The following is a 24,143-nucleotide window of genomic DNA, read 5'->3' on the forward strand; positions in this document are numbered from 1 at the left end:
GTGCTCATGCCGTTATAGTACTGCATTAAATATGTCAGCAAATTTGGAAAACTCATCAGTGTTCTCTGGATTGGGGAAAAGATCAGTTTAATACCAATCCTAAAGAAGAACAATGCTAAGGAATGTTCACACTATTTAATGAATTTATTTCACACGCTTGAAGGTTATGCTAAAGATTTTGCAAGCCAGTCTTCAGTAATATGCAGACCAAGAATTAGCAGAAGTACAGGTTGGTTTTCAAAGAGGCAGAGGAACTAGAGATCCAATTGCCAAAATTCAATGGATTAGGGTAAAAGCAAGGGAGTTCAAGGAAAAAAATCTTACTTCTGCTTCATTGACTAATGAAAACCTTTGATAGTTTTATCACAACAAATTGTGGCAGGTCCTCAAAGGAATAGGACATCTTATTTGTTTCTGGAAGAATCAATACATGGATCAAGAAGCAACAGTAAGAATTGAACGTGTAACAACTGATTGGTTCAAGATTGGGAAAGGAGTACAAGAAGGCCATATCAATGATCTTAGATATGCCGAAGATAATACAGGTAGGCAGAAAATAAAGAAAAATTAAGAAACTTCTTGATGAGGGTGAAAGATAAGTATGTAAAAAGTTGATTTGAAGTTTAACATGGAAAAAATACCTAAATTCATGATATCTGGATTGATAACTTCCTGGCAAATAGAGGGAGAAGAAATGGAAGCAGCATTAGAGTCTATATTTTTGCGTTCAAAGATCACTGCAGATGGTGATTATAGTTATGAAATCAAAAGACACTTGTTCCTTAGAAAGAAAGGCAAATTTGGATGGCAGACTAAAAATCAGAGATATTACCTTGCTGACAAGTCTTTTTAGTCAAAGCTATGATTTTTCTAATGGCAATGTATAGCTGAGAGAATTGGCCTATACAGAAAACTGATGTCATGGAATCAATGCTTTCAAAATGTGATGCTAGAGAAGACTTTTGGGAGTTCCTTGGATATCAAGGAGATCAATTCAGACAATACTTAAAGAAATCGATTCAGACTATTGGAAGGTCAAATACTGAAAATTGAGGCTTAGATACTTTGTTCATATAATGTGAAGAATAGGACTCTTAGGAAAAGTCTCTGATACTAAGAAAGATTGGCAAAAGGAAAAAGGGACAGCAAATAGTGCCATGGAAATAATGAATATGAAATTGGACAAACTTTGAGAGATAATGAAGGATAGAAGACCCTGACATTCTAAGGTCCATGGGATCATGAAGAGCCAGACATTACTGAACAGCTGAACAAGTGTTTAATGCCATTTAAGAATTTCACACATATTTAAGAGTATTACTCCATTTTTGTCTTTCTTTGTTCCTTTGTTCATTCATTCCTTCTTTTATTCTTTCCTTCCTTTGATTCTTCCTTTCTTCTCTTATTCTTTGGTGATTTTGTAATTACCTTTAGATTGCCCTTGTAGTGGTAGGGGCACTGTGATTAATTTTTGGTGCCCTTTGATATAGGGACTCAGAAGAAAATTATCTGGACCTTCAAGGGAATTGCCTATAAAACAGGAACTTCTGGAGAAATTTTGATTAAAAAGGGACACCTAAGGATTTTGCCTGGGCCCCAGAAGGATGGTGGTATGAACTGAGGGACTCAGGAAAGAATTTTTACCTAGACAGTTTGATTTCTCATCATGGGGAAGGGGGTAGGGCAGGTAACTTCCATTGATGCATGCACAAAATACCTGTGGGAGGAGAGTACCATGTATCCTAGAAAGTTCTTTAGGGATCATGTTTACTCCTTAAATAGGAAATTTGATTTTCTTTGCCTTTTTCTTGTCTTTATTTTCTTTGGGTAGGGGAAGTCCTTTTGAAAGAACTAAAATAGATTTTATAAATTCTAGTCAAGTAGGAATCTCTGATAAACTTTATAAAAATATTCTTTGTTTACTGAATAAACATAATTATATTTGGGGACAGTATTTCTAACTATAGTTTGCAATTGTATAAGACTTGTGCCATGTCTTTTTTTGAGACCTATATTGTACAGGAATGGCAAATGAAAAGATAATGCCTATGCCTCCCTATTATCCTATAGGACTTTTCTGGATGGGGATATGGATAAAGAATCTAAAATGTAGTCAGTATGTTGAGGGTGTGAAAATTTAATTGGAAGAGGAATGTAATAGAGAAAAAATTATATATATATATATTTAATATCACACTAAACAGAGAAAATATCTCTAAACCTGCTGCAGAATATACACATATAGAAAATCTTAATGGTGTTGCCTTTGCTAAATGTATTAGTAGGGTAGTTTTGAAAAGCATTTTATATATGTTATGATTTCTTTTTTTTTTTTGGCCAGTTTCATTAATGTGAGATGACATATCCTCAGGATTCAGTATGTAATTCTGAAACAGAACAAAGCTCACTGATCCTTAAAATGATACCATTATGATATGTCCTATCCAATAATCTACAAACAACACATAATCTATGTGTTTTTTAAATTTTTAAGTCACATTTTATTCTCTAGTTCAAGAAGAATGAAATGGAAAAAAGTATATAATCTTGCAATATCATTAATTATGTTAATGTTAATTATGTTAAATTAATGGTAGGGACTTATGCAAGGCAAAAAGTCACTGAAAAGTGAAAATACTACACATAATGCAATACAAAGGCATTTACTGAATATGCCATTCTACATATGTAGGCTACAACATTCTTAACCAATGAGCAACTTTTAAGTATAAATAAAAAAATATCAAGGAAATGTATCAGAGGAAGAGAAGATTAAAATGACTAGTAAATAGTCAAAATGCAACACTGGCATGTATACCATGTCAGAAAAAAAGCAAATAAAGCTTTTGGCTCATTATCATTACCTGGACCCCTTGTGGTAAACTTATGGTATAAAATGGACAACATTCATGAAGGACAGGTAGATATAGAAGAGTTGTATCCTCTGTTATTGGAGGAAACAACCAATTTAATGAGATGAAAGTTCCATTTGGGAATTTAAATATGCTCAAATAATATTCTTATTAAGAATCTTTGACACATCCATGTCCAGAATTAATTCATAAGTACATCTACTCTCTAACTCGTTATATTTTAAAAATCATGATTGACTTTCAGAAAATTTTTGATTTATGTATTTCTTTCTTTTTGCTTTAAAATGTATTTAATTCCCTCACAGCACTTTAGGTATAATTCTCATGGCATAATTTATTCTGAATTATATGATTCCATATTTATGGCATTTTATTTAAGTCTGTGTATTAGATTAAGTAATGATTATAATAATAATAATTAGGTTTTTAGACTCAATGCGTATCTTTTGTCTTAGCTTGACTGTGTAGTGAAATTCTGAAAATAAAAGAATTTATTTGAAAATATCTATGTGTATATTTCCATATGAACAAGTGCTAAGTGAAAAGTTTTACTTTTTCCCCCTTAGCCTTGATATAAAAATATCCATTGCCTCTCACCACTGTAATTAGTCTTTATACCTCAGCTTCTTTTACCTTTACCTTTATATGTATTTTGAAACAATTGTTAAAGGAGATGATTTCATCTAATAAAGCATCAAGTGCTCTTGTTTACCAGTAACCAGTGCTACTGGTTATAAGGGAGAGAGAAAAAAATTCTCAAATAAAAATTCTATTATCTTTCCATACCAAAACTATAGAACCTGCAGAATAATGAAAATGAGGAATGCTTGTTTTTCATTTATTGTTGATTTAGTTTATTTCTTTAGTGAATGCTACATTTCTAAGATTTAGAGCTCATTTTTCTCTAACCCATACCTCATTCTTTGAAATGTGATTAATGACTCCAAAGAGAATATTACAAATGATGTCATCTAATTTTAATAGAGCCTTCAAACTAAAAGTTATAGTATTCATGAGACATTGAAAACACATTTAAAAAGATAGCCTCTTTTCAGATATATGGAATATAGACTTACTCTTTTGGTTAGCTGGGTATCCATCATGAAATTATGCACATGTTTTTCAGCTTTGGTAAGTTCTAATTTCCTTGCAACCACAGCTACCACCAGTGCAGTGCAACCAGCACCCTGCAGATGACAAGAGAGAATTCCAAGGGGTTACCACCAGGAGTGTCACATGTAGTTCAAGATTCTTCATCTATTTAGAAAAACTTCATTTTATCAAGTACATTATTTGGTAGATAGAAACATTACATTGGTACAAGTATTGAATATGGTCATTACATATTGTGCAGAAATGGAAGGTAAAGTTTGAATAAATAACACATCAATTTGAAATGAGATTAAGATTATACATTATATTTATGATTTCTAGGAAATTAAAAAATGACATTTGTAAATATTGCATTTCTACCCTTAGAAAAAGATGCATGTAGCTATATTGCAAAAGGTCAGAAGGAACTTACTGAAATTAAAGAAAATGTTAAGAAGTGTTATTTCTCAAAATTATTATGTCAATAAGAGGAAAATTATGATGTGCCCAGTTAGTAGAAATATGAATTGGAGGAGTAATGATAAACATTTTCCCTGGCAATGATTCAACTGTAGACTGAATATTTGTTATTTTGAATGGAACAGAGTTCCATTTAGCTGGGATGAGAATGGATATATAATTAATGTTTACACAGTCTAGTATGTGCTTAATGAATAATGATATTGGAAGGAAAAGGGAATTTTATCCCCTGGAAAATGAGTAATCTGTCTTTGGAAAATGATGCTCAACTTCAGTGAATTTGGAGAATTGTTAGAAGAAAGATAAGACTAGTTGAGTTAAGGGATCCCTCAGAAGTCAGGTACAAAGATTCATTTAGGTAAATACTAAGCTGAGACTAGTAGGAAAGGCAGGTAGCTCTTTAGGGAGCAATATGCAGAAAAGTACAAGTATCAAGGGGCCTTTATTAATGCTACTTTTTATTAAGGCACATATTTTTAATACCAGAATAATACTCAAGGTTGTGAGAATCAAAAGAGATATTTGTAAAAGGTCTGCATATAATAGATTTGTTTTCTACTTTTCTTTCCTTCTCATTAAATAAACATTAAGATTCCATTGAATGCAAAGCACTGTGATGAGTGCTGGGTGAAATTTTGGATATGAAATGGACCCTTTCCTTATTAAAGCTTATGGGGAAACTGATTTAAAAGCATAATCATAATATTCAGTAATATGTTCAAAGAAATACAAAATAAGGTGGTGTGTGAGGACAAAGGGAAAAGGTTGTCTCATAAGAAGGGATCAAAGTAAACTTCGTTGAAGAAAAGGTATTTGAGTTGATTTTAAATGATAAGTAGTAAATTCAACAGATCTAGATGAATAGAGAGGACATTTAGCAGGGGAATGAGGGCAAAGAAATCAGTGTTGTTAGAATGTGGTAAGCATTGTAGAAGTACTAAAGTACTAAAAGATAAGGCTAGGGAAGAGGATGAAAGATCATGGAAAGTAGTTCTAGTCTGAAGGTACTTGACTGCTAATCCAAGGAGTGAACTTTTTTTCATTAGACAAGCGGGAACCACTGAAGATTTCTGAGCAGACAAATGGTAAAATCAGCATTATGAATTTTTTGTACATTTATTTTTTTATTTTGTTTATTTAAGGCAATGGGGTTAAGTGACTTTCCCAAGGTCACACAGCTAGGCAATTATCAAGCATCTGATGTCAGATTTAAACTCAGGTTCTCCCGACTCCAGGGCCGGTGCTCTATCCATTGTGCCACCTAGCTTCCCCAGTACTATGAATTTTAATTGCAATTCTCTATCTTCAAAAAAATCAACAGTAATCCAAAATTAAAAAATAAAAATAACCTTAACCTCCGGGAATACTGTATTTCCCCTTTTAATTCTAAAACATAGCATTTTTCCCTCCCTTCTATTTAGCTAATTTCTTCACAAATTCCTCTTTAACTTTTCTGCACCTCTACCAGAGACCCCATCTGGCAGAAAATTTCCTTTTGATACCCTCAGTTTTAAGACTGGTAGTTTAAAACACTTTTAAATAAGTTCTAGGTATTCTACACTTCCCTCTCTCCTCTCTGGTCTCCTCCTCCACAGCCTTCTTGCCAGCTGCCTTGCCTATGGACATATAGATTTTTCCCCCATCTGCACCTTTTAGGTCTGGAATAGTGAACCTTAAACAAATCAGTTCTATCATTGTTCCCACATATCAATCTTATTTCCCTAAAATCCCACTTTTAATTTCTATAAAATTCCTTCCAGAGTGCCCATCTCTGGTTACTCATCACAATAAATGTTATCTCTCCTTTAAAAAAATATGTTCCTTGAGCATAGAGACTGTCTTTGCTTAGTAGAGTGCTTAGAACATCTTAAATGCTTAATAAATGATTTTTCCATTCATTCTTTCCTACCTACGCTAACCCATACAGTATCTTTCTATAAATATTTTTTAAAACTTAAGATCGTAAATCATGGAGAATTTGATTTTTATCTTAATTTGAATTGAGAAAATTTAATTTAATCATAATTCTATAGTCTTGTGGGTTTGACTTATTAGTTTGTGTCTCTTCATATGAGAGTCAGTGTAGAATAATGAAAAGAAAGCAAGATTCAGAGAGAATCTATATTCAAATCTTGGTCCAGCTCTTTTAATACCTTTGGTTTTTATTTATAAAATAAGAGCTATATATAGAAAAAGAATCATCTGGATTAACTGATATTTAAATTCTTTTTCATCTATGATCCATCAGAATGACCACACCATCAATATGAATGCAATAGCATTTTAGAAATAGGGAACCTACTTTCTCTAGTACTCAATGTCTTAATTCTTTCAGTGAAACAGATAAGGCTGTACAGTTACTCTGTAGAGTATTATTTATTTAATATGACATTTAAGAAAGTCTGAAAAATAGCTTATATTCAAAATCCTATAAATTCAATCAAAAACACAAGAAAAGAAGAAAGCATGATTCCCTGATCATTAACTATCTAAACTAGTAGATAATTTATGGGTAATCCAGTTCAATCCATTCATTAAATTGAGGTCCAAATTCCAGTGATGTGTTAAAAAATCTTCTGTTTCATATTAAAAATGATTTTTCCTCCTATTTACCTCAGTTTGATTGATCTTTTCACAGGCATATCCCAAGTTAATTGATGCCTTTCGTCATACATTCAAAAGAGTTCATTTCATATTTATATCCATTGTTTTGAAGATTATAACTATATAAATACTTAATATTTACAAATCCAACACTGCTTGCAGTAAAAAAAAGGCATTCATATTCTATGGTATGGTTGGAATACTGCAGTACAATCCTATTTCAATGTCTCATTAGTGTGCTGGTAACCCTGATTTCTCCAAAGATATTCTAGGCAGAACAAACAATGGTAAATTCCATATTAGCTGGAAATATTTTGATTATTAATCCAGTTGATGAATTAGCCTATCCAGGTTTGGAGACACTCATCAGCACAAGGTTGGCTATATGGTGACATTTTTATGACAACAGCAACTCATAAAGATATGACAAAATCATGGATCTTTGAAGTATAAAAATAAGATTAATGTCTATTCTACTAGTCTTAGTGAAGAGGAAATGGAGATGGAAGTGACACCCTTGAATTTCTATTTGTGTAAAATGATTTTCCTTATTTGTTGAGAATGATATTAAATTCATAGTAATAAAAAATTAAAAAGCAAAGTCTTTCATTACCAATTTTCTACATTATGTAACTATGGTTAAAGGGAAGAAATGGAGAATGAGAAATTTCTCATGGGAGAGAAAAAAGAAGGCAGAGAAGGTAGGAGCAGAACCAAAAAAGTAATTTGCTCTGCTATCCTCAATAAAGAATAAGATAAAGTCTAGGTTGAAAAATTGGGAATTATTTACAATGAATTGTTTTTTTTCCTACACTCTCCTACTTTAGCTGGTAGGAAAAAAATTAATATTGCCTAAACAGAGTTATACCCATGGGTTTAATTCTACTTATTTAATGATCATACCTATATGGATCACATGAATCCATATGAATTGAATGTGATCACATGGATCACTGATCTCAGGAAGTAATATATGTTAAAGAAAAGGATTAATGATACTTTGTTTTTAGTAAGTAAAGAATATTAAAATTGGATGCTCTTCAGCAACTGAATGATATGTATCCTACTTAAAATGAAGATAGGAAAAGGTTCTTGAAGAGCTACATATACTTCATCAAAAACCTAAAAAAGACATCAGATGGAATTGTAAGCAAGAAATCCAAGAAAAGCCAACAGTAAATAGTTTTAGCAGCCCAGGAAAAAACTTAGATGCCTGAATTTGTTGGGAAAACTTGTAAAGAAAGTCAGTGGTAGCAGAGATTGGGAGCCTGTTCTGATCAAGAATTCTTCAGTTAACTCCAGAAGAGTTCTAAAAACTGCAGTACTTTGTCTTGAGGTAAAAAGGGGAGAGGGTAGCTTGCAAAGAAATTGAAATTAAGACCCAAAAGGAACTTATCCCCAAATCAACAAAGTATGGGTCATATTCTGGCACAGTCCCAAACCAGGAGGTGAGACTGAAAATATGAATAGAAGATACCAAACACAAGAACAAAAGACTTTGGGTCAAAAGTAAACACAAAAGAAGAAAGTAGTTCAAAAATTAATAAAGCCATGGGCTGGGGAGGTGTGTTGGGTGAGACATGACCCACTAACAAGGACTACAAGAGTACTTGGATTAAACCCCCCCCAACCCACAAGATATTTTTTTTAAATGACATAATAGCACCATTATGATATGGCATAAAACTTTAGGCTGTATTTGTGGGCAAAATGAAGTGGATATTTTAGAGAATTATTGTCATTTTAAACCATTTTGTAGAATGTTTTAATATTTCTCCAATAATCTTGCTATGTGAACTTGCATAAGGAAATTTGTCCAGAAAATTTCAGGGCCTCAATTTTCTTATTAGATGATTTGACCTAGATTTGCTGATACTGGAATTCTAATTTTCTTTCTGGTTTTCATATGAGACAAACCACACACACCAGTATAACCCCCCCCCCGAAAAAAAAGGTTAAATTTTTTTTAAAAATCAGCTATGTGGGGCAGCTAGGTAGTGCAGTGGTTAGAGCACTGCCCTTGGAGTCAGGAGTACCTCAGTTCAAATCTGGCCTCAGACACTTAATAATTACCTAGCTGTGTGGCCTTGGGCAAGCCACTTAACCCCATTGCCTTGAAAAATCCAAAAAAACAAAAAACAAACAAACAAAAAAAAATCAGCTACACTTTTGGGCTTGAATGAATGATACTAGATCTGTATGTTATAAGATAGCTTGCTGAAGTAGATGGTTGCAAGTTTTGGTCAATTGTAGTAAACAAAAAGGACAATGTATTTAATTTATTAAGTAAGGAATGTCAAGAATATACCTCTTCCTCCCCCCCCAAAATGAAATAAAAGTTCCAGAGGAAAGTGGAAGGTGTGTTTCCACTACATAAACAAGCCACAGTAATGCCAGTTTTAGCCCATAAATATAACCATTTACTTAGAAATAAGGCAAAGGAAATGATAACATTATAGATATTTCATATATTAAATCAAATGTAGGAATAATAAATATAGCAAAATCTACATATCAACTTGCCCACAAATATATTCACTATCAATGAGAGAGTCATATACAAATATATAAGGGAAACAAGCACTAGAGCTTTGAGTTAATTCATAATCCTAGATTTCTGGCTTTGATATCATTGGTTAATTCATTAACATCTGCCCACATGAAACTACTTTCTGCTACATCTTCCTGTTCTAATCCTCATTGTTTTCTAGCTAACCAAATACTCCTTTCTTCTCCATTTTTAACCACTAAAGAGTGAACACTTTTAACTCACAATCACTTGGAAAGAACATTAAACCACATTGCAGTATTAAATGACAAGCAGGGATTAGTCAAAGAACTACAAAGTTTATCCAGCTTGTTCCATTTGAGTACAGATAAGCATAGCCAGCTAGCTCTTCACCAGTATTGTCCAATTTTAGAGTAAATGAAGCTCACAGAAAACTTGTCTACTGACTTCAAGAGTTCATAAAGGAATTAAATTAGACACAGGGTCTGGGTTGAGTTTTGTTCTCTGATGGTCTTTAGGGAGGAAAGAAAAGATGGGGGGGATACATTAGGAAAGAAATGAAAAAGGAGGGAATGGAACTTATTTCATGTAATTGTTATGGATGAGAATATAAAAACAGGGAGGACAGGCGGGGATAACAAGTTTCACATGAACCTCCTCTTCTTAACTGCCAAAGGAAGGTTGAATATATTCATACAAAGCGAGAACCAGTTTAATATAGAGCTATGTTAAACTGAACAGGGAAACATGCATATTCAAAGTCGGGGGTATTTATGATTAAAGGTAGAATCATAGTGGGAAATATTTACTCACAAAGTATAACTATTAAAACTTGGATTACCAAGGTGGAAAAAAAAGAAAGTGTAAATCTCAATATGTGGGCCAAAAGAAAAAGAGGATTAGAAACACACTTATTCATTTAGAGATTCCTAGAATATATTAAATCCATTTTTTTAAAAACAATTTTTTTATTGTAAAGAGGGGAGTGAGGCAGGGAGAAGAAATGGGGTGAAGCATAAGATAATCTGATTGGGAAATTAGCAATCATAATTAGCAATCATAACTGTGTGAATGTAAATGCAAATAAAAATGAAGATAGTAAAATTGAATAGATGGCAGAATTAAATAATAAATTATTTATAAGAAATATATCTAAAACATAAAGATTCACACAACTTAATTCTTCATTCACATAGTATTTACATTAGGGGATGGAGGTGTAGTATTTATTGTGCTTCTAGCCAATTAAAGAATGGGAGATAACAATCAATCTCAGACAATGAAACAATTAAAATAGGCATAGTAAAAAGACATAACTGGGCAAGCTACATTTAAAGGCACAATAGATAATTGACATCAGTACTTGTTATATATGTATGCTGAATGGCAGAGTATCTATGTACTTAAAAGAAATGTCAAATGAATTAGAGATAAGAAAAAGAAAGGGGAAAAGAGCAAAAGATAATAAATAAAGAATAAAATACTATAAAAGTTAGATAATATATTGGGTAATTATTAAATGTGAACAGAAAATATATACATATTTCTTATTTGTTAATGGTGCTTTCATAAGAATTGACTGTTCTTGGACATTAAATATTGTAAACATAATCTGAAAAGCAGACACTGAATACATCTTTTGCTGACTATGGTGCAATAAAAATTATTTTTTTAAAAAAGGGACATCTCAAGAATGGATTCAAAACTTTGGTGTAAATGAAATAATCCTAACAAAATGGTGGGTCATAGAGTAAAACATGTAAGCGAGAGATAATTTTAACAATGAAATGAACATCAAACCTTTTGGGATTCAACCAAAATAGTGTTTTGGAGAAAATTTATATCTCCAAAGACCAGATTAACTAAGAAAAATACTCAAATGAAAAAAGTAATATATAAAAGCAACAACTAAACATTAAAAATAAAAATATTAAAAATCAAAGACGAGATTAAGAAAATTGAAAGCAAAAGCAGCATTGAACTGCTAAATAATATTAATGCCTTGAGTTCTCTTTTCCTTTAAAACAAATTAGGAAACCAATTAGTTAATAAGATTTTGAGACAGATGAGAGAAAAACCAAATTGCTAAAACAAAAATGATAAAGGAGAATTCACAGCAAGTCAAAAGATAAAGGGAATTATTAGGAAATATTTTTGCCTGGTTATATACCAATAAAGAAGATAACACATGAATATTTACAGAAAAAAGTTAAGAAAATAAGAATTTACATTAAAATCATTTTAATTTATTTTATTAAATATTTCCCAAAAGTTAAGAAAATAAGAATTTACATTAAAATCATTTTAATTTATTTTATTAAATATTTCCCAATTATATGTAAAAGATTTTCAACAATCATTTAAAAAACTTTTGAATTCTAAATTCTTACCCTTGCTGCCTCCCCTTCTTCCCTCCATTAGAAGTTGAAAAGAAAATACAAACAAAATAAAATTAAAGAAAGTTGAAAAAAAAGTATGCTTCAATCTGTATCCAAAGTTCATCAGTTCTCTCTCTGGAGATGGATAGCATTTTTTATTATGGGTTCTTTGGAACTGTCTTACATCATTGTCTTGATCATCTTAGCTAAGTCTTTCACAACCAATCAGCTTTGACAATAGTGCTGGTATTATGTAAAAAGTTCTCTTGGTTCTGTTCACTTCACTTTGTATCAGTTCATATATATATATATGTATATGTACATATGTATATATACATATATATGTGTGTGTATATATATATATATATATATATATATATATATATATATATATATATATATATATATATATATAATCTTCCTAGGTTTTTCTGAAACCATTCTACTTGTCATTTCTTATAACATAATATTATTCCATCACAATCATATAACACAATTTGTTTAGACATTACCTAATTGATGACATTCTCTTTGATTTCCAACACAAAAAGTTGCTAAAAACATTTTTGTGTACTAATAGATCTTTCTCAATTTTCTTTGAACTCTTTAATATATAAGCTTAGTACTGGTATTGCTGGTATGCACAGTTTTATACCCCTTTGGATATATTTCCAAATTGTTCTTCAGAACTACTGGATAATTTCTCAACTCCAACAGTGCATTCATTATTCTCATTATTTTTTCCAAATCCTCTCCAGCACTTGTCACTTTCTTTTTCTATTGTTAGCCAATATGATAAATGTGAGTTGTTTTAAGTTGCATTTTCTAATCTGAAGAGCTTTAAAGTATTTTTTCATGTGACCAGTAATATTTATTCTTCTGAAAACTGCCCATTCATATTCTTTGACCATTTATCTTGTTTTTAGAAATTTGACTCAGTTCACTATAAATTTGAGAAATTAAGGCCTTTATTAGAGAAATTTGCTGTAAATCCCACCACTCCAAATTTCCTGTTATCCTTCTAATTTTGCAATATGAATCTATGTTTAGCATAATTACATATGTAGAGCCTGTATTAGATTGCTTTCTGTCAGGGGTAGGAGGAAAGGAAGGGAGGGAGGGAAAAATGTAAAACTCAAAACTTTGCAAAAAATGTATCAGGAAAAATAAATAAATAAAAATATTTAAATTTAAAAATACTCATTTCAATTCCCATAATCTCTTTTATGTTTTGTTTAGTCATAAATTATTACCTTATCCACAAATTTGAAAGGTACATTTTCCATCTTCCCCAAATTTGATTTTATGATGTCATACTTTATGTCAAAATTATGTACCTATTTTTATGTGACATAGTTTCTGCTAAACTACTTTCCAGGTTTCTCAACAATTTTTGTCAAATAGTTTGTTCTTATCCCCCCCCAAACTTGGATCTTTATGTTTATCAAGCAATAGATGATTGCGGTCATGTACTACTATATATTATATGTCTAATTAATTCCATTAATCCACCATCTTATCAAGTTCCAGGATTTTTTTTGGTTTAGTGATTAATATTTTGAAATGAAGTTTGATATCTGGTATTATTAGGTCACCTTCCTTCACATTTTTTTCACTGAATTCCTTGATATTCTTGACTTTTTATTCTTTCATATAAATTCTGTTACTATTTTTTCTAGCTCTATAAAATAATTTCTTGGTATTTGGGTATAGGATTGAGTGACTAAGTCATATTAGGTAGAATTGCCATTTTTATTATATTGGCTTATTATATCCATAAGAAATTAATATTTCTCTAATTATTTAGATGTCTTTTGTGTAAAAATGTGTGTTTGTCTTGGAAATTAGATTCTCAAATATTTTACATATTCTCAGGCTTTTACATATTTGATTTATTAATTTCTTCCTGCTGGATTTAGGTGGGTTTATTTTAATTTTTCAACTAGTTTTTTTGTTGATTCTAGGATTCTCCAAGTAGATAGTCATATCCTCTACAAAGAGTGATTGCTTTGTTTCCTCATTGCCAATTTTTATTCCCTCAATATCTTTTTCTCATCTTGTACTCAAAATGTTTGAGTACAATATTGAATAATAGTGGTGATAATGGACATTGTTGTTTAACTACTGATCTCATTGGGAAGGCTTTTGATTTATTCTCAATATATAGATGAGATGTACTCTTGGTTTTAGATAGATACTATTTATTTTAAGAAAGATTATATAATATTTTTAAAGAAATGAATATAGAATTTTGTCAAGGACTTTCCCTATATCTACTGAAATAAATAATATGATTTCTGTTGGTTTTGTTATTGATATGGTCAATTATGCTGATAATTTTCCCAATACTGAACCAACTTTGAATACCTGTTATAAATTCCACCTGGTCATTGTATATGATCCTTGTGATATTTAGTTGCAATCTCTTTGCTAATATTTTATTTAAAATTTTGCAAAAATATTCACTAAAGAGGCTGGTCTTTAATTTTCTTTCTCTGGTTTTGCTGAACTTGTTTTAGGTATCAAAACAATATTGAGCAGGAATTTAGTAGAACTCCTTCTTTACCTATTTTTTTCAAAAAGTTTATATAGTATTTAGATTAATTGTTCCTTAAATGTTTTGTAAAATTCACTGTAAATCCATTTGATCCTGGGGATTTTTTTTAGAGAGTTCATCTATGGCTTAATAATTTCTTTTTTCTAAGGTAGGGTTATTTAAATATTTTATTTCTTGTATTAATCTAGGCAACTCATTTTTTGTAAATATTCATCCCTTTCACTCAGATGCCAGTTTTACTGGCATATAATTAGCTAAATAACTGAATAATTACTTTCATTTCATCTTCACTGTAATGAATTCACCCTTTTAAATACTGGTAATTTAGTTTTCTTTCCTTTTTCAATCTAAGTAACCAATGATTTATCTGTTTTAATGGATTTTTCATAAAACCAGCTCCAAGTTTTACCTTTTAGTTCAATGGATTTTTTTAATTTTCCCTTTACTAATCTCTCCTTTGATTTTCAGGATTTCCATTTTTGTATTTAATTGAGGACTTTTTATTTGTTCTTTTTTAATTGCATACCCAATTCATTGATCTACTCTCTCTGTCTCTCTCTCTCTCTCTCTGTCTCTCTCTCTCGCTATGATACATCTAGAAATATATATTTTCCCCGAAGTACTGCCTTGACAGCATTCCACAAATTTTGGTATGTTGTCTCATTGTTTTCATTCTACTAAATGAAATTACATCTAATTAATTAGATATATAATAGTACATGACCATAATCATCTATTACTTGATGAACATAAAGATCCAAGTTTGGAGGATAAATGAAATTATGTCTAGGCCTTTGGCCTACTCATTCTTTAGAATTAGATTGTTTAATTTCCAATTACTTTTTTTATTCATGCTTCTATGACCTTAAATTAAATGTAATTCTTACTGCATTATGGTCTGGAAAGGATGGTTTTAATATTTCTGTTTTTCTGCATTTATTTGAGGGGATTTTATGGACTAATACCTCTTTTGGTTTCTGTGAAGATGCCAAATGCAGCAGAGGAAAAAGGTATACTCCTTTCTTTTCCCATTTAGTTTTCTCCAGTGATCTATCACATGTAACTTTTCTAAGATACTATTCAATTCCTTAAAGAGGTTAAGAATTTAAATTAAGAAAATGAATAAGAGAAAAATAAACTCCCAATAGGGAAAATAAACAAACAAACCCAAGACTATATTAATTTAAAAGGAAATTATATTAAATACTCAAAATTTATTCTAACATTACATATGTTGTTTAGGGGGGCAAATTTAGCAAAGTAAGGATTCAACCAAATTCTTTTTATGAAATAAATGTGATAATGTTATAAAATGGAGAGAGACAAAGAAGAAAAGGAAAATTAAAGGTTGATATCTTTAACAATGAAAGATATAAAAATATTGAGCAAAATATTATCAATGAGGTTATTGAAGTAATTTGAAAAAATATACACTAAGAGAATGTATTTATATTAGCAATGAAATGTTGGTTAGGAAAACTATAAAAATATTATACAATAAATACAAAAGTAATAAAGATCATGATTGTGTCAGTAGACAGAAAAGGTTTTTAAATAAAATGTAATCCACATTTTAAAAAATATTTAAAAGCATAAGAACAAATTGTTTTTCATAATGTGATTGGTAAGTAGTCTATATCTAAAATCAAAAACTCATGTAGCAATGGAGAAACATGCAAGTCATCCTAATAAAATCAGTAGTAAAGCAACGCTATCCACTATCACTACTATTATCTTTTATAACTATCATAATCTTATTAGCTTTAGCAATAAAACAAGAATTTAGGAAATTTACAAAATAAAAGAGCAGATAAAAATTTTTATTTTGCAGAAGATATGATCTTCTACTTTAAAAACTTAAAAAAGGAAACAGTGAGCAAAGTAGAATCAAATAAAACAAGCCCACAGAAATTATAATTTCCATATATTCCTATGAGAAGAGCTAGATAAATTATATTCAAAAATAACTAAAAATGTTTAAAATATCTTGGGTTCATTGATCAAAACAGATACAGGAATGGTATGACATATGAAGAATAATTAAAGAAATAAAAGAAACAATTGGAGAAATAATATTTGCTCATGATTGGACCCTGCCAATATAAGTCAATATTATATAAATTAATCTATCCAATCAGTCAACACTAAAAGATTTCTTTGTATAATTAGGAGAAAATGAATAAGATACATCATTTCCTCCTGAGTTGCTTTTGTAAACTAAATAATCTTCCAAAACGTTTCACTGTGCAAGATGAAATAAACTATGAAACTCATTCCCCCTCAGCACCTCCTAGCACTGGAGTCTCTTTCTTCTTCTGTCTGATGAAGTTGGAAAGTGGGCATTGGAGATTACCTCTCAGAATTTCATCACCTCTTCCTACACGTGATTTTCAGCTCCTTTCTATGTGTTGTCTTTGCTCAGTAGATCGTGAGCTCCTTGAGAGCAGGGACTATTTTATGCCTTTCTTTGTATATCTAGTCCTTTGTACTGAGGCTTTGCTAAGCAGGTATTTGATGTTTATTGATTCTAATTCTAACCCTATCTCACCTATAGCAATAAATGGTCAAGAATCCCAAGGAAATAATGAGAGTTAAAAAAAAAAACCCTAGCAAGAAAGGTGATCTATCAATACTCTCTATTTGGTAATTAGTTAAAAAGTGAAAAGTTAATCAGGGAAGAAGATATTGAAATGAAATCTAGAAGCAACTGAAAATAGCATGGCATTTGATAAGTGCATAGAACCCATTTGAGGGGAAAGGATCCACTACTTGATAAAATTTATGGGAAAAGCAATAAAAAGTGTGGCAGAAATAATGAGCTCTAAGTAAATTTTTAGGATGCTATAAAGATTTCAGCAAAGCATTTCATAAAGTATTTCATGATATGCTTATAGAAAATATCAAAATGTGGTCTAGATGATAGCAGAATTATATAGAATTTGTTGACTGTACGCAAAGAGTAGATAATGATGATTCAGTGTTAACTTGGTTAACTTGGTTTTTGTTGATCATTTGCTTCACTCATGTCTGACTCTTTGTGACCTCATTTGGAGTTTTCTTGGCCAAAATACTAGTGGTTGCCATTTCTTTTTCCCACTTATTTTTCAGATACTGAAGCAAGCAGGATTACACCAATTGTCCAGGGTCACACAGTAAGTCTGAGACCAGATGTGAACTTAGGTCTTCTTGACTCCAGGTCCAGCACTCAATCCATTGAATCACCTAGCTTCTGTATGAACTTGGTAGTAGGTCTCTAATAGAGTACCTTAAGGATTTATCCTTAACCTTTTTTTCTATTTTCATTAAAATCTTGGATATAAGAATAGATGACATTCCTATAAAATTTACAGATGACACAAAACTGAGAAGCCTATCTAAAAGCATAAGAATAGCACAAAGTCAGGATCTGTAAAGATGTTGATATTAGGGTGTATTTAATAAAAATAAAATTCAGTAGTAATAAATGCAAAGTTGTATATTTGAGTATAAAACATCAATTAGATATAAAAAAGAGATTGTTCTTGGATGGTTCAACTAGAAAAGATCTGGGAGTTAAGGGTGTGAAATAAGCCCCCCTTTCCATTTATATATAAATATATATACATATATATATACACACACATATATGTATGCATACTTACATACATATACACATGCACATACTCATACATATATAATCCCTGGTCAAACTGCATCTAGAGTATGGTATTCTAGGTACTAAAGCGTAAAAAGTGCATTGCTAAGCTGGAAAGCATCTTGAAGTAGAAAACCAAGGTGACGAAGGACCTTGAGTCAAAGTGATAAGAAGAGTTGTTAAAGGAACTGGTGGAGGTCAAACTATTCAAAACATTTGAGGGGTATACAATAATTTCCTTCTGGTATTTTCATTTGTGGGTTTGGCTTGTTGACTGTCAAGTTTCTTCCAACTTCCAATCTGTGAATTTTTCTAACAAAATTCATTGACTGTCAGTGATACATTTCAATGAAAAGTATCCTGGCTGATGTATTTGTATTTAAAAACCATGTTTTCCATTTAGTTAGCCTTTAGTATTATAAAACTAGCTTTGCCCCTAAGCACCCAAATTTCATTAACCCTCAAAATATTTATTTTCCCCACCAAATTCCTATTGCAATGTTCATCTTTGCAGATTGGGCTTGAGATCACCCATCTTTGATAGATCCTACCACGTCAGAAAGGCATCAGGTATGGCCACAACAAGAGATGACACTTCTATTTTTAGAGGACCAAAATTGCTAAGTTTTGACCACAACAATGCTAAAAGATCAGTAGTATAATTTCAAAGGTGGTTTGTGTTGGCAAAAGGAATACCTATGCAAACGTTGCCACAGATCCCTAGATTATTGAATTATTTTGGTTAATTTTTTAATTAAGTTTTACAGATAATTAAGAGAATTTTGTTTACTGAAATGAAACAAATAATAATTTAGCCATCATCATGCCTACAAATAATCAAATTAGCAATTTCAAAATCAAATTTATTTTCAATTCACAAGCATTTACCATGTAACAAGAAAAGCTATTAGGAGATAGGAATTTTTAAAAAAAAATCTTCCCTGAATTTAAATAACTTAATTTTTAAGTTGTATTCTTTCTGTTTATTGTTCAAGCCATTCATTCTTGAATTAAAATCATTTTTTAAAAATTAAACTTCGTCCTAAAATAGTATAGCAGATATTCTTATAGGTAAGTAATCAATATTATAGATGGTGGGAGATCTGTTAAAGGTCACTAAATTTACTAAGTTGAACCACACTCAGAGAACTTCAAAAATAATTTTCCTTTGTGAGAGATGTGCTGTTTCCAGAATCTTCAATTTGTGAATCTAGATAGTTTTTAACAGAATGAATGTTGATTTTGCTTTTGCTTATTATAAAGAAGTTATGTTTCTAATGTAAAGTACGCAATATAATACAGTAACTAAATGATTAAGTTCAGTGAGGGATTCAGATCTTATTTCAATAATTATTCTATGTCAATTCTTCTACTGTTTTCTTAAACCTAGTTATCAACTTTATTTGATAATTTTGCTTATAGAATTATTATGAATGAGATATTACAGTGCCAACCAGGGATACTAGTTGAGGAGTGGAATCAAGGAGTGCTGGAAAGTCACAAAAACTTCCAGCTATACTTGCCTGTACCCCGAAGAAAGCAGCAGACACATTTCTTATGAATTTTTCTTGGGATCCACTGAGGGGAGAAGTGAAGATCCATTTAGGGCACTGATGGGAAATTTAGCCTTATGACTGAAAAGGCCCATTCCCTCCTGCTGCTCTGCACAAAATAGAAATTGTTGTAAGAATTTAAAGATAGGTTCTACTTATTTGGCCCTTTTGTTGGTAAGATTAGATGAATATCCATCAAAGAACCAAACAGTAAAATACTCCTTTAGAACTTTATTTGATGTTCAAAGATCTTTGATAACAAGCAGTCTATAAAAGATTAAAAAAGATCCTGTTCGAAACAGTTTTCTTGTTTACTTAAACATAAAACAGAGGTAATGGCTTAAAATATGGAACATTTAATCCTGAGCAGGACCACAAACAGCTTTAAAAATACATATTTTTTACATTAGCCATTTACCTCCCCCTCTTCTCACTGCATTTTAAAATATAAGCATTAATTTATTGTAACTTGTATGGTTAATAAAGATGGAGTGGGAAATTATTATCTTTTACATTGACCTGAATCACTCTGTGATTTTTATTTTAATTCACAAACTGCATGGCATAGCGGATAGAGCAATGAATTTGTTATCACCAAATAGGGTTCCAATACTAATTCAAGCATGAATTACTAATAAAGACTGAACAAAATCACTTAATCCCCTTACCCCAGTCCCCATTTTATCCATAAGATAAAGCTCCTACCTCATAATAATGTCATAGAATGAAATGAGATAATCTTCAACTGATACATAAATATTAGGTGTTATTATTCAGAATCATAATATTACTAAAATTGAGATGCTGTAAACATTTAGAGTGAAGGGAGAATTTGGAAATGTAATACTAAGGATCTATTTTATTCTAATTCAAAAACCTGACAATAATCTAATCTATCTGTTTTTACATCCTTAGAGGTTATAGAATCATCTATTTGTAGTTTTTTTGAGATAATTTCTTCTCTCATTTTTTTGACCCAGATCTATGAATTCACTAGTATAGAGAACCAAATATACCAGTTGATCAATCATGCAACTTTCTCTACCAATGCAGGACTATTCTACAACCTAGTCTCACCAGGTTGCCTAGGACACTGAAAGATTATGTAATCTTCTGAGTGTAACTGAACTAGCAGTTATCAGAAACAATTTGACACACTTGAACCCATATTTTTCTAACTCCAAGGGTAATTTGACTATTTGCAACTGTATGCTGCCTTTCATTAAGAAATAATTATTTATATTTATATGTTTACTTCAGATGTTAAAAGAATTGTATTAATTACTAGAATATTCTCAGGCAAGAACTTTCTGTTTCCTTTTACCAAATGAATATACTTAAAACAAGAGATATCATATTTAAATTAAATTTTTCAATTAATTTTAAAAATGTATGATGTTTTGTTGTTGTTATTCAGTTATGTCCTATTCTTTGTGACACCTTTTGGGGTTTCTTGGCAGACTTAGAGTGGTTTGCCATTTCCTTCTCCAGCTCATTTTACAGATAAGAAACTAAGGCAAATAGGGTTAAGTAAATTGCCCATGGTCACATAGCTAGTAGTGCCTGAGGCCCAATTTGAACCCAGGAAGATGAGTCTTTCTGACTCCAGGCCAGGCTCGTTATTTACTGCCAAGTTACCTAGTGAAATGCTATAATGTGACCTAAGTTCAAAATGAAATTAGAAAGTTGTATCTTTTTTTTAAAGAGAGTTTAGATACTAAAACTAATATATGTGAAACATTCATTGGGAATCTAATCAATCAAAAATGAATAAATGAAAAATCATTTATTAAGTGCTTGCAATGTGTCAGGTACTCTCTAAATGAGTTTACAAATGCAAAAAAGTAAGAGAGTACCTGATTTTGAGGAATTTGCATTCTAACAGAGAGATACAACATATATAAAGGAGTGACAGCCAGAGAAAGGAATCTTGGATCAGGTAGTCACAAGAATGACAAGTTGATATACAGGGCAGTAACATTACAAGGAGATAGAGAAGGAAAAAAAAGTAATGATTCTCAGATTATACTTACAAAATAAATATCTAATTACTAAGGATATATTATTTATAACACAGTTGAGTATAAATATTCACATACTATATGGATCTTTGATTTCATCAGTTTGGGACTTCCCTCTAATGCTGTAAATCTTAACTCATTTATGCTTGCCTATCTTGTATGGCTCTTATTCACAATCTACTATAAGTTTTCCATAAGGGTCTATCTAACATGCTGGAAGTTATCTTCACTTTCTCTTTAGCATACTGCTGATACTGGACATCTACCTATTAAACCTCAATCTTGCCATGTGACCATTTTTTTTCCTCTGTCATATATTTCTAATTCTAATTCTTCGATAATATCTTTACTGTTATTCTAAGACTATTGCTGTTGTTATTATCAAGAATTTATTAGAATACATTATCTAAAAAAGTCAAGTTATATATTATATATGGGATAATAAGATATCAAACATATAATAGATACATTTTATATTAGAAATTATATAATAATAATAAAATAAATGAGATTTCTCAAATTTTTAATTAAAATATCATTGACATTTGTGTTTCTATCATCAATCATATTTCTTCAAAGAGTAGCATCAGTATGGTATTAGAATAGTTACTCAATAAAAACAAGCCATACTCTACCAGTACAGGAGAAACAAAATAGATGAGCTTAAAAGCAAATTATAGTGAGTAGTCAACTTACCTATAATATTTTGTTTCTTACTGATATTATTATCTACCCTGTTTAAGTAATTTGCTGACATTATCTAATAAGTTGTAAAGTCTCTGAAGTAAAGAAAATGACTTGCATTCTCACTCTCTCTAAAATATGATTAAATATTTCTGTAGAAACTATTTCTCTCGGGCAGCTAGGTGGTGCAGCAGATAGAGCACTGGCCCTGGAGTCAGGAGTACCTAAGTTCAAATCTGGTCTCAGACACATAATAATTACCTAGCTGTGTGGTCTTGGGCAAGTCACTTTAACCCCACTATCTTGTTAAAAAACCTAAAAATGTTCTCTATTTAAAAACTAAAAATAACCCTATTTATAGCTAAAGTTTTCTATTAAAATGCTAATAGTTATTATTATTATTTGGTATGAAATAATTAAGACAACTTTATGGAAAGAACATTTTTATAATGATGTCCTAATGTGTTCTGTTATTAAAATGTGTGAGCCCTATTAGGGATAAACAAAGAAAGAATTACATTGTTACAAAACTGTAGAGATCACAAATACATTAGCATAATATCAAACTTCTTTCCCATATCTCTAACATACAAACTCACATGACAATGAGACAATTCTAATGAAAATGCAACTTAATACTAAAAGATGAGGATGAACATATTTTCATCCTTTTCATAGAAATAATGCAAGATGTAATTCAGTGACAATTCTTTTGTCTTATGATTAGCACATATTCACAAAATTGCAGAAGGGAGGTAAAGGATGAGCTTATTTGAAAAGACATGGTAGGCTAGACATCCCTTGAGGCTAGGGAAGAATGAGGCTGGTTCATCAGGAATTCTAAGATGAAGTTTGACAAAAGACAAAAGGGTATCTATTTTAAGGCTTAGACCAATATGGTGTGGCATGGGAGCCAAGGGTCACTAGGGCTGTGTTGATGAACTAGTTCAGATGACAATAACTCAGTCTCTGGGACAATCAATGAACGGGATCAGGCCAAGGATCAGGACCATAAATGTCTAATGAATTTCCAGTCTGAGTGAATAGGGAAATCCAGTCATAAGAAAGCAAACAACCAAAGAATGGAATTCTACTTCTGAATAAATTAAATCAATAACTTGAAATAAAAACAAATCATGTCTTGATTGTATTAATTCAAAAGAAATCAAATGAGGAAAAATATTTCAGACTTGTGGATATTGTCTTGAGAGACAATGAAGAATTAAAATGTGATGGTTCTGCTATACTTTGTCTTGGTCTGGGCAGGGCTTACCTCAGATCAAGTTCTCTGGTAGTTTAGGTTTGATATAGGAACAAAATGTTAAGTTTGTGGATCATTCAACTTAATTAAAGGTCACTGATTTAGTTAGTCATAGCAGAGGGTATTCCACAAAGAAAGTCACTGAGGACTGCTTCATTTGATTCACATTCCTTGCCTGAGATAGCCATTATTTCCTACCAGCTAATCGAGAGAGAGAGAGAGAGAGAGAGAGAGAGAGAGAGAGAGAGAGAGAGAGAGAGAGAGAGAGAGAGAGAGAGAAACCTGCAGGTACTCATGTTTATTTTTAGGCTTAAAGCATGAGCTATTAAGAAAAACCTAGCTTGTATGGTGGCAGGTGGCTCCTATCACTATTGGTGATTAAAAGTTATTCTGAGTGGCCCTTAAAGATGGATTGACTTTGTATCATCCAGGCAAATATCATAGCAATCTTTTAGAGAACAATATCCATTCTTTGTCCAAATTCATGGAGACATCAC

General features: G+C 31.2%; 1 protein-coding gene across 2 annotated transcripts in view; it reads right to left on the reverse strand.

Annotated features, from left to right (window-relative positions):
• Positions 1–24,143, reverse strand: part of KCNN2 (potassium calcium-activated channel subfamily N member 2) — a 187,324-nt gene that overhangs the window by 17,488 nt on the left and 145,693 nt on the right. For both annotated transcript variants that reach the window (XM_074207696.1, XM_074207695.1), the window contains one exon: positions 3,950–4,060. In XM_074207696.1, coding sequence (XP_074063797.1) covers positions 3,950–4,060 — 111 coding nt within the window. The remainder of the gene's footprint in view (positions 1–3,949; positions 4,061–24,143) is intronic.

This window comes from Macrotis lagotis, chromosome X (assembly GCF_037893015.1).
Source record: "Macrotis lagotis isolate mMagLag1 chromosome X, bilby.v1.9.chrom.fasta, whole genome shotgun sequence".
NCBI lineage: Eukaryota > Metazoa > Chordata > Mammalia > Peramelemorphia > Peramelidae > Macrotis > Macrotis lagotis.